The sequence below is a fragment of the Magallana gigas genome, chromosome 1, assembly GCF_963853765.1.
Source record: "Magallana gigas chromosome 1, xbMagGiga1.1, whole genome shotgun sequence".
NCBI lineage: Eukaryota > Metazoa > Mollusca > Bivalvia > Ostreida > Ostreidae > Magallana > Magallana gigas.
Window position 1 is genome coordinate 15978620 of NC_088853.1, and position 15436 is coordinate 15994055.

Here is a 15436-nt window from a genome sequence, read left to right on the forward strand (position 1 = left end):
CTCGAGGACCTTCAAGCGACATATTAATTCACAATTAGCGATGATCTACGCAAAGCCATGTACAAGATGCCTTACATCTCCTCCAATTTAACTCATTTAAACTCTTCAAAATTTTCAATCTCACCTTACAAATACTCTTTCAATTTCTTTGCTTCACCCATGTTTACTTACAATGTTTTGTTGCTATTCAATTTTAAATGTTTTCTCCCTTTCCTCTGCAGAGATTTGAGCAAATTTCGACGCTGCCATTTTGTTCTGCTCCAGACAAAACAATGTGACGTCAATATTCTAAGGGCAACTACTCTAATTTTAAAGAATTTCAAAGGGCAACTACTCCAAATACTTTAAGAACTTACGGCATGCAGTTTATGTATAAAATACTATGAAATGTCGAAATGAGTAAGCGAAGCGTCGACCAAAGACGGCCATATTGCCTAATATTATTTCTCACAGAACAAATATAGAGATATATGAGGCAATCACGTGCTATGTTTAAACCAATGAAAATGTGACATTCCAGTCCGAGGGAAAACAAATATTATTTTACAATCCTTTTTGGAATGATGAGTTTGTGATCTAGAATTTTCAAATGCCCAAACACTGTAAGTTGGCACGTTTGCATTCGCACCTTCACAAACCATGTGGCGCAGCTGCAAGCTATTAAATCTACGAAAGCTTCACGATTACGATCGTCCGTCATTAATTACAGTAGCAAACAACCATCGCTTAAATTTTCCATCCATCTCAGCTGACCATTTAAAAAAAATATTGTAATAAAGTTGTTCGGGAATTTTGGAAAAAAAACTTACCTAAGAAATCTATAAAATTTGAATTTACGCGAACGAATAAAATGGCATACAATGTATGTATTAGTTCTTTTTGTAAACGTGCTTGCATTTGTTTCATACCAATATGATACATGTTTAGCAAATCTGTGACGTATTTGCTAATTTCTTTCTTTTTAAATAATCTAATTTTCTTGATGCTATTCAGTTAATAACACTATGCACCGTTACCCACTCATAGTGCAATCAAACTACAAATACGACACATGAAAATCAACACCATACATATGTATGGGCGCTAACACACCTAATAGTAGGGGAAAATTTGTTCAAACAGAAATAAAAGGAAATCAAATATCCTGAAAATTCGTAAAGTAAATAACCTCTGATGAAATGGCTGTCAATCATCTTTGTCGATCTTTGTTTATAATACATTTCCGTGTATTTTTTATTCGAGTTGGCAGCCATCTTTGTTTAGCGTTAACATTCTTAATCAAACTGTGGGTTTTAAAGACCTTTCGAAAGTTTTCTTTTCAAAGATGATACAAGAAAAGAAATTAAATCCTCTACCTTAATCTGCCTATAAAATATTTATACAAGCTTTCCACGTGACTTTTTTTTTTACAGGTATACATGTTAAGGGCAAGATAGAACAGGCGAATTATGGCATCGCCATGTTGGATTAGATAAGGGTTGGTATTTTTTTCTTCTGGTGTATTTTTTATTTTATAAAAGAAAGCTTACAACTATTATTATAACCAATAAACATTTTTTTTATGAAATTCAATATATTGGATTCTTTGCTTTATTTATCCCGCTAACATGTTGCTGAGTTGTCAAAAATAACTCAACTGTAAAGTAATTGGACGTTCACTGAATTAAGATTGATAACATTTATTTATTGAAATTAAAAAATAAATTGATGAAATTTATTAATGTCAACATTGGTATGTATGGAACAAAAACAATAAATTATTATAAAAAGAAAACTAAAAAAAACAAACATTGATAGCATGGCTCTGTCATTCAGTCATACTACAGAACGTTTGGAGAACATTTATCCTGTGTATACATATGTTTTGATACATGCTGAGTTTTTTTGTTTTGTTTGGTTTTTTTGTTTTTGTTTTTGTTTTTTTTTGTATAAAATTAAATAAAACAAAGAAGATAAGAGCATGCATGCTTTGTTATTTACAAGTAGTCTTTTGCATGTGAAATGACAAAATACTTGCACAATTTAAGAAACACTTAAATTAAGGAGATGCATTTCCTTTGACAACTGAACACGCTATAAGTATAAATGTTGCACTGTTTTCTTTATATAGTATAAATTTCTTTCAGTAGATCTGACAATGGATCATGAACTCTGCGCACAGGACGCTTTACGATGCAAACTATGTGGTGTTACCGGTGTCCTCTTGTACTGTGATCTTTGTCAGGAACATATGTGCAAATTATGCGTGGGGGAACACATTTCCGACGAGTCCAAAGATCACAAAGTGGTGCCGTTCAAAAAGCGAGGATGTACTTTGAAGTGTCAAAAACATTGTTTTAAAATATGTGACCTATATTGTGAACAATGTGACATTCCTATCTGCACACGTTGTGTTTCAGCTAAAGAACACAAAACTCATGATGTAGTAGATATTTTGAACAGGTTAGAAAGCAAAAAACATGAGTTAGAGAAAGATCTGGATGAACTAGAGAAATTCATTTATCCGACGTATCAGAAGATTTCATCCACCCTCGCAGCTCAAAAAGCTGATCTTAAAGAACACTCCCAAAAATTAACAATAACAATTGACAGACATGGCGAAGACTTGCACAGAGATATAGACCTCAAAATACAATTTATGAAATCGGATCTTGAAGAAATGAATTTGAAATACTTAGGGGTTCTTACTAAACAGGAAGATGAAATCCAGCGCACTATTTCTGAAATTACACAAAAAATTGCTGATTTGAAGAAATTGATGAGCACAAATGATGTCAGCCTCTTCTCTGCCTACAAATCAAGGAATGAGGAATTCGGAAGATTTCCTCCTAAACTGTCGGCTACCTTACCACGCTTCACTCCTCAGAAAATTAACAAAGAAGAGATCTATTCACTGATGGGATCTCTATCAGCGTTAACTATCGCAGAAGAAGAATATGATTACATGGCTAATTCTCCAGGATCGGAATTCTTTTCAGCAAACAAACCGCTAATTGATGAACCAAGAATCATTACCGACATTAAGACCGAGTATGGAGGCTCAAATGGACTTCGTAGCGTGTCATGTCTGAATGATGAAAATATATGGACTTGTGGCTGTGACAAAATCATGAGACTCCTTAACCTCAAAGGAGAGATTGTGAAGTCCACCCAAACTAAGTCCGGGAATGATCCAAAGGACATAGCAGTGACCAGCGCCCGAGATCTTGTTTATATTGATTACCACGATAAAACGGTGAACATAATGAAGGATGCACAAATACAAGAGCATATCAGACTAGCAGGATGGTCGCCTCTCTCTGTCTGCAGTAGCCCCTTTGGTGACATACTGGTTATTATGCGTAGTGACGATAAAACACAAGCGAGAAGTGTTCGTTACTCTGGGTCTACAGAAAGACAGATAGTCCAATTCAATGACAATGGGGAGCCTCTATACTCATCTGGTTACATCAAGTATATCAAAGAAAACAAGAATCTAGACATCTGTGTGTCTGACCAAGAAGCTGGCGCAGTAGTGGTGGTCAATGCCATCGGGAAACTCCGGTTTACATACACTGGTCCTATCTCTAGCAACAAGAAATCATTTACTCCAGTTGGTGTTTCTACAGACAGCCAGAGTCGGATCCTGATAGGGGACGGTGACAACCACTGTATTCACATTCTTGATCAGGACGGACAATTTCTTTGTTCCATTGACAACTGTCATTTGCACGCTATCTGGGGGTTGTGTGTGGGACCTAAGGGCACCGTCTTTGTAGCCGAGTTTCGCTCTGGTAAAATCAAAGAAATCCAGTATTGTGAATAAACCCAGATATGGCGTCATTATTTGTTTGCTCTTATTTTAATGTATTAGATTTGAATGATATTAAAGACATTGAAAGTATATTTTATACGAAATGAGTTTGTGTAATATAACGACAATATACTCTGTTTGTACTCAAACCAAACGCGTTAAAATTTTATTTTTAATCAGACTACATGAGTTCGGGTTGAGGTTGAACACCTCAAGGATCTTAAGATATTTCATCATTTCTAACTGTTAGAGAAAATTGTGTTTATAATTCATTTTCACATATGTGGTACCACCATTAATATCGCGGTATTATTTGGGGTGTCATTTTTTTCACTTGAAAAAAAATAAAACGTCACTTTAACCATACGTGCATTTATCTTTAGAAGCTTCTGACAACAATCGTATAGAATTTACTAAAAGGTTTCTAATATTGTGTGTGAATGAAAATTTTACGGAATTATTCGAGAAACGTTCCAAATATCTTCACAGATATCCATCAGCATTTCCAATTTTGGTAAGCTGAAGGCTCTAGGACACTGTAAAATATATTAGAAAAAGCCAACAGTCAGAGTTTTACAGACTATTCCTTACATAATAAGCTTACGGAAATGCACAATTAATAACAGACATATTGGTTTGCGGCGAAACATCTTCACAAACCCTACATAATTAAATGTACAAATAATGTTGGCTTACTGTAAAAAAGAATGTAACCCGCAATCATTTTCCCTGAGCGACATATGTGGGAACCAGAAGAGGTTTTGGTAGGAATATCAAGACAAACCATTATAATAGCAGTATCGTGGAACTTGTCTAGTAATATATTAATCAAATGCAAACAAGACAAAAAAGATGTATGCCCTTTGGTGCCTTGATAAACCTTTTCATTTTTTAGCATGTTGGTTTCCATTATATAGTACCTTTTGCCTTTTAGAATAATTGTAATTTGTTATCTGCATAAAGATATTTTGGACAAACTCTGAATATCACCTAGGAGGTGCAAAGATAGGTACCGTCAGAAAACTAGTGAATAACACTGAAGAACACAAAAATAGGCATTGTTTATGATTCATACAGGTTTTGAATTTTAGAGATCATTGCAGATAAAAATTAACATATTGAGGTCTATTTCTCTGTGCAGTATTGCTTCCTTCATATCTTCATGAATCGCAGAAGAAATCATTTGATTGTTAAAATGAACACCATTAAAATATCAATAGAACACATGGACACTTATGGCAACAGTTATAAAGGGTGTTAAGAAAGTTCGTTCCGTGATTTACTTTAGCCTAGATTCATTAATAAACAACTCGTTTGTAAGTTTTTTTATTTTTAATAACCAGATAGACCACCTTTGTTTTTCAGTACATTTTTAATTCTGTTAGGCATTGAATGAATTAAAGAAATCAAATGTTTCTGAGGTATATCCCTCCATGCTCGTTGAAGACGGCGGCGTAATTGGTCCATGGATGTCGGGCGCGGATCCTTGTAGGCCTCACTGTCCAGAATACTCCAGAGATTTTCTATGCAGTTTAGATCTGGGGAATTGCCCTGCCATTCTTCTTTCGAAATAAAGTTTGGTAAATTATCTTTACACCAATTCTGTGTTACTAGGGCAGTGTGAGGTGTCGCACCATCTTGAACAAACGTAGCGTGTCCTGGATATTGAACCAACTTTCGTTCATCAATCCTGCCAGTGTTTTTTTGTCGATTCAGTGCAGGTTTAAGTTCTTTATGAAGAATTTTATCCACATAATGTTTTGCATTTATAGTTTTGCCGGATGGAACAATGTGTAGCTTTGACAAACCGTTTACTCCCATTGCACCCCAGATCATGACTTTGGCGCTTGACTTGACGCAGCTGACGTCGGGTACCTCATCTGACTGGGACCCCCACACAACATCGTCTTGTCGGTTCGGAACATGAAACAGATATTTTGAAGATTCGTCACTGAAGATGTAGTTCTCCCAGTCCTCAGCTGTCAAGTGCTTGTGATCACGAGCAAATTTCAATCTTTTTTGTCGTTGTGTTTTCGTCAGAAGCTGATTTCTTGATCGCTTAAATGCCTTCCATTTTTTTACTTTCCGTAAATAATTAAACACAGTCTTATGACTTACATTAAAGCACGAGTTCTTGAGTTCCTTGCTGCATTTTCTTGTTGATTTTCCTCTTTTGTATTTTATGTTCTCGACTTTCCTTTTAACTACGCCTACTATTTTCGATGGTCGGCCCGATCTCGGTTGGTCGTTGAGCTGTTTATTTTGCTCTCGCCTGCGTCTCCACTTTGTTACCCATCGCTTACTTTTACACAGTTGTTTAGCCACATCCTTCACACCGATTCCTGCATCTAATAAAGCCAAAGCCTTGGCTCGTTCGTTGACAGTATCGACACTTGTGCAAGACGTCTGCTTTTTTACCGAACTCGTCATATTGTTTGATGACGTAATAGACATACACTCAATGACACCACCAGAGAGTGCACATAGGGGAGGATAACTGATGATATGTTGAGAGAAAATTCTCTAGTATAACCAGTGTGAATTTGAAACAGAAATATTGCTTTTATCAATTTATTTTTGTCAATTTACAACCAGAACGAACTTTCTTAACACCCTTTAGAACGTATGCATTGTTTTATGAAGTCGTAGAGCAGATGAACACAAAGAGGCACCAATTTTTTAAAAAAGCTTATCAGCATCGTACTATTTAAATCGTTATTTATGAAAATCAAGTTAAACATTTCTTCCTGGTTAGCACGATTAGCTGTAAAAGGAAATATAGATAATCGTTTTTGAGTTTGTCGGGAAACTTATCATTAAATGAATGACGTTTGTGCTGTTGGAATAGTACATATATAATTATTGATAAGCATATCTTTTGAATTAATTCATAAGATTTCAGACGTAATTAAGACACATCACAGGATAAGGTTAAATAAATTAATCATATTGTCATATGTATAGGACCTGGTGTTATATATAAGAGCATGTTTATATATGTATTTATGATCAGATATATACTGAAAAAAATCCAGACTTGTCAAATAATACAAATGCAAATTATTGTTGAGTTTTCATTTACTTAGGAGATTTTTCAATATTTGATTGTCAAAAAGGCACGAACAAACAAAAAGTACATCTGACTATCCACTGAAAACTGACTGAATAATTTTGTACCCATCAAACTCAACCCAATATTTGAAGAACAAAAATCAAACCATAAAATAGACAGAATGGGGGTATTTCTTTCACTTACTCCATTTCTTAATGGGGAGAAGTTAATGCTATAAAGAAGTTCTTACTTATTTGTATGATTACCCGTTTTATATATAATTACCCATCCTGTGATTACCAGTATGTCCTTTTCATTGATTACCCGTATGTTCAATGCAATAGATTACAATGTCAATATTTGCTAACCCTTTTTTTGGCCTCTCAATTGTTATTATGTGGTCTCAACCATTAATATTAACCAGGAAAAGCAAGCTAGTTTTAGACGGTCTACGTAAAAATAAAGGTTTGTACATTTTTCGGATTGACTTTTATAGCAGCTATTTTCTAAATTTACATTTATACACGACAGGAAAATAAAACTATATACCTCGTAAAACATATATTTGACTTTACACAGTACATGAACCCATCGTTTAAAAGAAAATCAATTCGATAAATTAGATCTGGGGCTGAATTATGTACACATTCCACATTGATTGGCACGTTAAATATTTATCATGTATCTGATTTTTCAAACGTAACAAACGATTTATTAATCAATAGAGTGTTATATTACATTTATTGTCAGATGATATGGTCGTATCATAAAGAATTACATGCACTATTGTATAAATTGCATAAATAAAGGTTCATTAATATTCAATAGCTGTCACATTTAACTTTATAGAGAATCATTTGTAAATAATATTTTAGGTCATTTTTTTCGACTTGATAAAGTATCAGACCATGGATCTCCGGCGGTGAAGGCAAGATGTGCTACTGTGTCATTGGTGTGAGACTCCGATCCCACCTTTATACGATGAACTTTGTAATGAAAAATGACAATATCAAACTGTCAACCATCTCAAAAATCCATTAAACGAAATACAAATTCAAAGCAGAGCAACACAGACCTCTAAAAAGATAGAGGAAGGTTCAGGTGCCTAGGAGGAGTAAGCATCCTCTGCTGACCGGTCACTCCCACCGTGTGCTCTTTGTCGTAAATGAGAAAAAACGGAAACATTATATTTGCTGACAAGGTCATTGAATCGACCATAGAACTTAAGAAAAGATGACTTCAAACGAGATGGTTGAAAGTCCTGTTTTATAAACTTGTTTGTCAGTAGCTTGCCTCGCTTTAGAAACTGAACATCCCTTGCGTATCGAATAAACTAAAGACGAAAACACTATATGCAGGGGATGAAGGTATATTGCTACATAAGTAAGGAAAGTTGACTGTATACAAAAATTGAAGTCATCACGTTTATAAGTTTTGTTGTTGGGTTACCATCAATGTCCATTACCAGTAAGGTATCCAAATATGAAACAGATGACGCAGACTCTGTGGTACTTTTTATTTCAAGTTCACTGGGATATGCTCAGTATCGAGTCGACGTAAGTATGGAAATAACAATTGTTAATTGATAATACGTCGTCAATATATCTGAATGTTGAGTTAAAGGCCAAAGTGAGTTATTTATTTATTATTTTTTTTTACGTATAAGTTTTTTTTAATAAATTCTTCTTCATAAGAATACAAAAATAGGTCTGCTAACAATGGGGCACGATTGGTTCCCATGGGAATTCCAACAGATTGTTGGAGGACTTGATTTCCAAAAACTACATATATGTTGTTTATCAGACACTCAAGCAACTTTTTTATTTAATTCAATCCGCAGAGAAAATATTTCAAAATAAATATTCAGAATCTATCAGGTTTTTTGAATTTTATAACACAATTGCAAATATCTTAAATGTAAAATCATTTATCACGTCTATAATTTCTCTTCTTGATTACACTACTATGGAAAAAAGCCTTACATTTGAGGATAACGAAACAACTTGACGTGCAGAACCACATCCACAGGTAGAAACCAAACGGAAAACATGGCATCAATAGACAACAACTCGACAGGAAGCACCTATTCAAAAGCAACAACTCAACGGGTGACAACCCTATTCAAAAGCAACAACTCAACGGGTGGCATCCTCTATTCAAAAGCAACAGCTCGACGGGTGCCACTCCCTATTCAAAAGCAACTACTCAACGGGTGGCACCGCCTATTCAAAAGCAACAGCTCAACGGGTGTCTCCCTCTATTCAAAAGCAACAACTCAACGGGTGGCACCCCCTATTCAAAAGCAACAACTCAACAGGTTGTATCTCTTCCACAGGCAACAATTCGACAGGCAGCACCCGATCCTTTGACCAACATGGACTTTGATATAAAAGTTAGATTACATCTGAAATCTAATCTTAAACGGGGTGAAGTTCAAAGTGTAGTTGAAACTTATGTCACAAACTGTATGTACCTGACAACCTTCTGTGCTATCAGAAATCAATGTGTGCAGTGCACTCAAGGATGACAACTGGAAATTGTCAAAAAGCTTTATTTCATTAAATTTGAAGTTTCCTCCAAATTAATGAAGAGTATTTCGCATTCGATTTATAAGATTTTGTATTAAAAACCCGTGCAAAAACATTTATATTTGTGCATACATGTACTTATGTAAACAGATACACTTATTTACACTCTGATAAACGTCCCACTTTAGTCATTTGATTATATTGTTTGCATCGCATTACACCTTGGTCATTTGACCATGAATTCCACCACTGATAGGATCAGATCGAGAAAATTAGACAAAATATTAACAAGGACATCAGGTAACATTTAATGATTGGGGTAGTTGTAATCCTCAATATTTTTCAGTTTTCAATTATTTTAATTAATATCTATACTATTTAGTTTCTAAGATTTATCAAAATCTAAATCTCAAAGATTTTAGGTCGTATTGGACATCTGTCGATATTGATGTAGATTAAAGTACATTATAATTGAAATACTTTCACCGGTGTAGAATTTTCAAATTTTACAATATTTAACCCAAAAATAGCTTTTTAATAATATTTGGAGAAGTAAAAATTGTAAAACCCCAAGCGGGATTCGAATTAATGACTTACAGATTTGTAGTAAACCTTCTAACCCACTGCACTGCGCTGTTAGGTGACAATATCGGGAAAGAAACAACTTATATAATTCATTTCGATAAATAATACGCCAAAACATGGAAGTGTCCCATACCACCTTAAAACTTGTTATTATCGCATGCATACGTACACGGGTTTCAAATTGAGCCTTTTGTGCTTATCGATTTCTCAATTGCCATAATCTTTTTATTCCGTTTATTAAAGAGACATATTTCTTAGTAATTTAAGCATATGCAACCTTAACAGTGCTGTTAACATTTACCCAGCCTAAACGACTGGTTTTGAGACATGAAATTGCTTGTGAATACTAGACGACTGTATTTTGTTCTTTTTGGAAATAGTTTTTACCCTATATATTATGGTTTAATTTTTATATTTTCAAACTGCTAAAGTCAAAATACTCTGAGGTTTTTTTTTGTTAGGCCCGCTTAGATATTTAAAATAATTATGGTAAAACAGAGAAATACAAAAAGCAAGATGGAAATAAATCATATAACATTTTAAAGTACAGTAGGTTACATATTCGCAAGACTACCAATTTTGTCATAGCTAAAACACTAAACAACACGGTTGCATCATTTGAATTTAAAACAAAAAACAAGAAACTGTTGTGTTGAAATTCTCTTAAACGATTTTAGATGTATAATGAACATACGATTGAGTTTAAAGTTTCATTTTAATCTAGGTTGTTTAAATTGTGCAGGCTTGTAAACCAAGACTCTCTCTGCCATGGAGGAAGGCGCCAAAAATCTTAGATGTGCCCTTTGTAATTATGCTAATCCTTCATTACAATGTGAAGAATGTCAATGCATTGTATGCAAAGGTTGTCTGATGAAACACCTATCATCTGATGTATTCATAGATCACAAAGTTATCCCATATCAAAAGCTAGGAACCATTCCAAAATCTTTAAAATGTCAAAGTCACCCAATAGAGCGTTGTGAACTCCACTGTCAGAAATGTGACTTACCAGTTTGTAAAACTTGTCTTTTGTCCAATTCTCATAAAGGCCACACTCTAACGGAACTAACTGAATTAATTAGGTCAAAGGAAGAGGTGATTGAGAAAGATTTTGAGGAAATGCAACAAAGCACGTGCTGCTGTGGAATCATTTAAATTCGTGGGGGTCTTTTTTGTGGATGATGACTTTTTTGCTCATTCGTGGGGATGTAATTTCGTGGATGCGTAGCCTACTGTTTCAGTAACAAAGATAGCTCTTTCTAATACATGTATTTCAAATATTTTATGATTTATACTCTACCAGTTCGTATACGATCAAATTCATCTGACCAACCCCGTTCCTTACTTTTAGAAATCCAATTTCCGAAAGAAATCATGATTGCAAAAACATACACATACTAGTAAACCATTGCTATTTCTTCAAAACCTTTCAATTTTTAACAAACCTTGGTGCTTTAATTAAAAATTGTAAAACTTCTTTTTATTTATAACAGTTTTAGATTGTTTTATTATTTATTTTTCACTTGCACAACAAAATTATTGTGACATTTTAAAAAGGTATAAATACATTATAGTTACGTACATTTTTCCGCAAAAAACTACCAACTCTTTGCAGGTTGTTTATTCTAACTAATTCAGAAAAATAACAAAATTAACAAGAGAAAAGCTGTCAATGTGAACAGTATCCATAATCCATTTCTCAATCCTAAATTGATAAAGACTACCTCTACAAAGAAATGGGGTACTCTATATGCAATGTGTTTGCCAAAACATTTCTAAGTTCAACAGCTGATATTTTTTGACATATAATCAGAAATCAAAATCCTAGCAATTTGCATACCTCTGATATATGTATAATTGATATGCAGAAGAACAATTTCCTATTTCGAAAACTGTTCGAGAAGTTATCGCCCGCCTGCCATTTTCAATATTTCAATTATCGAAAAACCCGGTTAAAATTTTTGAAAGTGTGCAAAGTTGAATGTTTAATTAACTGATGAAAGCAATGAAGCTGCAAATTGTGCATCATGCAAAGGAACTGAGTCAAATTTTACGCGTGTTTATGCCCGAATGTTATAAGTCACACGATCGGAATTACACATATTTATACTCAGACTTACACAACAACACGATTACATATTCGGATGTACAAGTTTACATTTTTTTAACACGATTACCCTCCATATCGTTGAGGATTTAAATTCGTGGGAGAGGGCTACCCGCGATTTCCATGAAAATTGAGCCACAACGAATTTTAATGATTTCACAGTATCCGATATACGAAGAAATTCTAGTCCAGTTAAAAATGGACCAATCAGGTGTAGAATCCAATTTTAAAGATCTTAAAGAAAAAAAGTTACCAAACAGGGAGAGGATTGGCATATAGAAGTTGAAAAAGTTGTCTCCAAGCTTCATAATGATATCTTAGCGAAGAAAAGAAACCACATTGCTTCCCTCCTGCAAGAAGAAGAAAACATCGCTAGCACAATATCTAAAATTAAGCAGAGCATTCAAGATTTGAAAAGAATATTAGATTTCGAAGACTTTTATTCGACAGCCGTATATAAATCAAAAAATCATGAATTCAACAGGTTTCCAGAGAAACTATCATTTCTGAGTTTTCTTCTAAAAGAAAATCAATTCAGGGCACTTAAGTAGACAGTTGGTTGTATTAACGACCGAGAGTCGATGTTCTGTCCAATCCAACATTTTAATAAAGAGTCCAAATACCATTAAAACATTTGAGTCTGGGTATAGCTGGATACATGGCTTGGCCTGTTTGAGCGAATGTGAGATATAGATTATTGGTACTGATAATTCTTTGCGTTTTGATAGTGATAAGCGTATAAAGCTTTACTCTACCAATGGCGAACTACTTCGGTAAATAAAAGCAAATGACAGACATGTTGCTGTAGCAGAAACAAAGAATGGCGATCTAATGTATGCTGATGATTATGGAAATATAAACATAGTGAAGGACAATCAAATAGATAAAGTCATACGTTTAAAAGGATAAAATGTTCTAGACATCTGTAGTACTCTGGTGACCTCTTGGTTATCATGAACGGTGGCAAAAACTCGTCAAAAGTAGTACGTTACTGTGGCCCCACTGAGAAACAGACGATACAGTTCAATAACGATGGTCAATCTCTTTACTCCCCAGGCAGAAAAAAGTTCTAGTAGAAGACAAAAACTTTTACATTTGTGTTGCTGATCATGACGCTCATGCAGTAGTAGTGGTAAATCAGGATGAAAAGTTCAGATATAGATACACCGGTCAGACCGCCACTGAAAAATCTTTTGACCCAAGTGGCATTGCTACGGGCAGTCAGAGTCGGGTTTTGATCGCAGAAGATACAGACAGTAATATGTATGTACTTGATCAGGTTGGACAGTTCCTTAGCCTAATTATATGCATGTGTACAGCCCACAAGGTTTATGTGTCGATACAAACGACAGCCTTTATGTAGCTGTCTACGAAAAAAATTAATAAATCAAATATTGTTCGTGAATATGAACAGAACAAAACATTGCAGTAACTAGATTACAAAAATTCTTTTTCTACATTTAAACACGTTCATATTCACTGGGATATATTGTAGGAGACAACCAAAAAAGTACGTTTGGAATCATGCAAAAACAATGAAATGCCTTTGTCCGTATAAAAAGTTTATTTGTAAAGCAAACACAAACATAGTACTACTATACAAAAATTAGATACTTGATTGGTGTGTTTTTTTACCGGTAAATTGGGTGAGAACTTGCAATAATTGTTTAAGATATAATAAACATTGTACTTTTCTACTTTAAATTTATTTACATACTAGAAAGCCAAAATCTGAACTGGAATACATTTGAACTTCTTTTCGCCAGGACAATAGTTTGCACATCGCATAGATTAAAGTAAATAAATGGAGAGGATCTACATCATACGATTTAAAAGAAGTGTTATTTCTACAAACGATCTTGTTGCTCATTAACACGTAAAGAAAAGAAATTTTACAAGCACGGCGCAAAAGCAATTTTTTAACGCATGCACAAGCTTTGGAATTATGATTTGGGTAGTTTGAGCTAGAGTCATAACATGGAACATTAAAAAGGGTGAACTTGTGGCTATGATAATGGGGAACCTCTATACTCATATGTTTACATCAAATATATCAATGAAAAAAAAGTCTATACATCTGTGTGTCTGACCAAGAAGCTGGCGCAGTAGTGGTGGTCAATGAAATCGGGAAACTCCGGTTTACATACACTGGTCCTATCTCTGACAACAAGAAATCATTTACTCCAGTTGGTGTTTCTACAGACAGCCAGAGTCGGATCCTGATAGGGGACGGTGACAACCACTGTATTCACATCCTGGATCAGGACGGACAGTTCCTCCGCTCCATTGACAACTGTCATTTGCACGCTATTTGGGGGTTGTGTGTGGGACCTAAGGGCAACCTCTTTGTTGCCGAGTTTCGCTCTGGTAAAATCAAAGAAATCCAGTATTGTGTGTAAACCCAGATATGACGTTTTCATTTGTTTGCTTTTATTTTCATGTATTAGATTTAACTGATATTAAGGACATTGAAAATGTATTTTATATCAAATCAGTTTGTGTAATATAACGACAATATACTATCTTTGTACTATAAACAATAGTGTTAAAATATTATTTCTAATCAGACTACATGAGTTTGGGTTAAGCTTGAACACCTGGCTCCGGGGCCATGAAACTTAGACTAGCTCACTTTTGATCTCAGTCTCACTTTTGTGTGGTACTTCCGTTATTATCAACGTATTATAGGGGTGTCATTTTTTTCACTTGGAAAATATTCCTTACATAATAAGCTTACGGAAATATAACGTCACATTAAGGTGCCTCACTACACTTTGAAATATTTTCTCCAATCAGCAGAAAATTGCTTGATTATGATAAAACGCATGATGGATAGAGGTACATATGTCAAATAGGCGAAAAATGTGGATAAAAAATGATTTTTTCAAAAATTTCATCAGTAAACATAAAAAAGTCCCAGGCGGATTCGAACGCATGATCTGCGGTTTACAAGACCAATACTTTAACCACTGAGCTATGACGATATACACCTGAATCGATTGAAACAAACAGTATAACAAAACATTTAAATCGCCATCTAGTGACATAGTGTCTTAAAAAGTACAAGTCTAGGTGTAGTGAAGTACCTTAACCACACGTGTATTTATCTTTAAAAGCTTTCTGACAGCAATCATAAACGATTAACTAAACGTGCCTTATATTGTGTATGAATAAAACGTTTACGCAATTATTCTAGAAACAGTCCAAGTACCTTCATATTAGAACCCATCGGTATATCCAATTTTGGTAAGCTGTAGGCTCTAGAACACTGTAAAATATATTAGAAAAAGCCAACAGTCAGAGATTTACAGACTATTCCTTACATATTAAGCTTACGGAAATGCACAATTAATAACAAACATATAAGTTTT

General features: G+C 34.5%; 1 protein-coding gene and 1 long non-coding RNA gene across 3 annotated transcripts; both read left to right on the forward strand.

Moving 5' to 3' along the window:
- Window positions 1-1354: 1354 nt before the first annotated feature.
- Window positions 1355-3883, forward strand: LOC105345590 (E3 ubiquitin-protein ligase TRIM71). Of its 2 annotated transcripts, none has more exons than XM_066084196.1 (2): window positions 1355-1477; window positions 2130-3883. In XM_066084196.1, exon 2 carries the CDS (start codon window positions 2138-2140, stop codon window positions 3803-3805), a length of 1668 nt encoding a protein of 555 aa, XP_065940268.1. In that variant the 5' UTR covers window positions 1355-1477; window positions 2130-2137; the 3' UTR covers window positions 3806-3883. The 2 variants fall into 2 exon arrangements, with proteins under 2 accessions (XP_065940268.1, XP_065940276.1); XM_066084204.1 differs by having other exon boundaries at window positions 1393-1477; window positions 2127-3883.
- Window positions 3884-9598: 5715 nt separating this feature from the next.
- Window positions 9599-14479, forward strand: LOC117688206 (uncharacterized). Its single transcript, XR_010713909.1, has 2 exons — window positions 9599-9673; window positions 10701-14479. It is a non-coding gene; the product is annotated as an uncharacterized lncRNA (long non-coding RNA).
- Window positions 14480-15436: the final 957 nt, after the last annotated feature.

Bases quoted from the DNA above. Each gene is read 5' to 3' on its own strand.
- LOC105345590 (XM_066084196.1), top strand. From the start codon at position 2,138: ATGGATCATGAACTCTGCGCACAGGACGCTTTACGATGCAAACTATGT.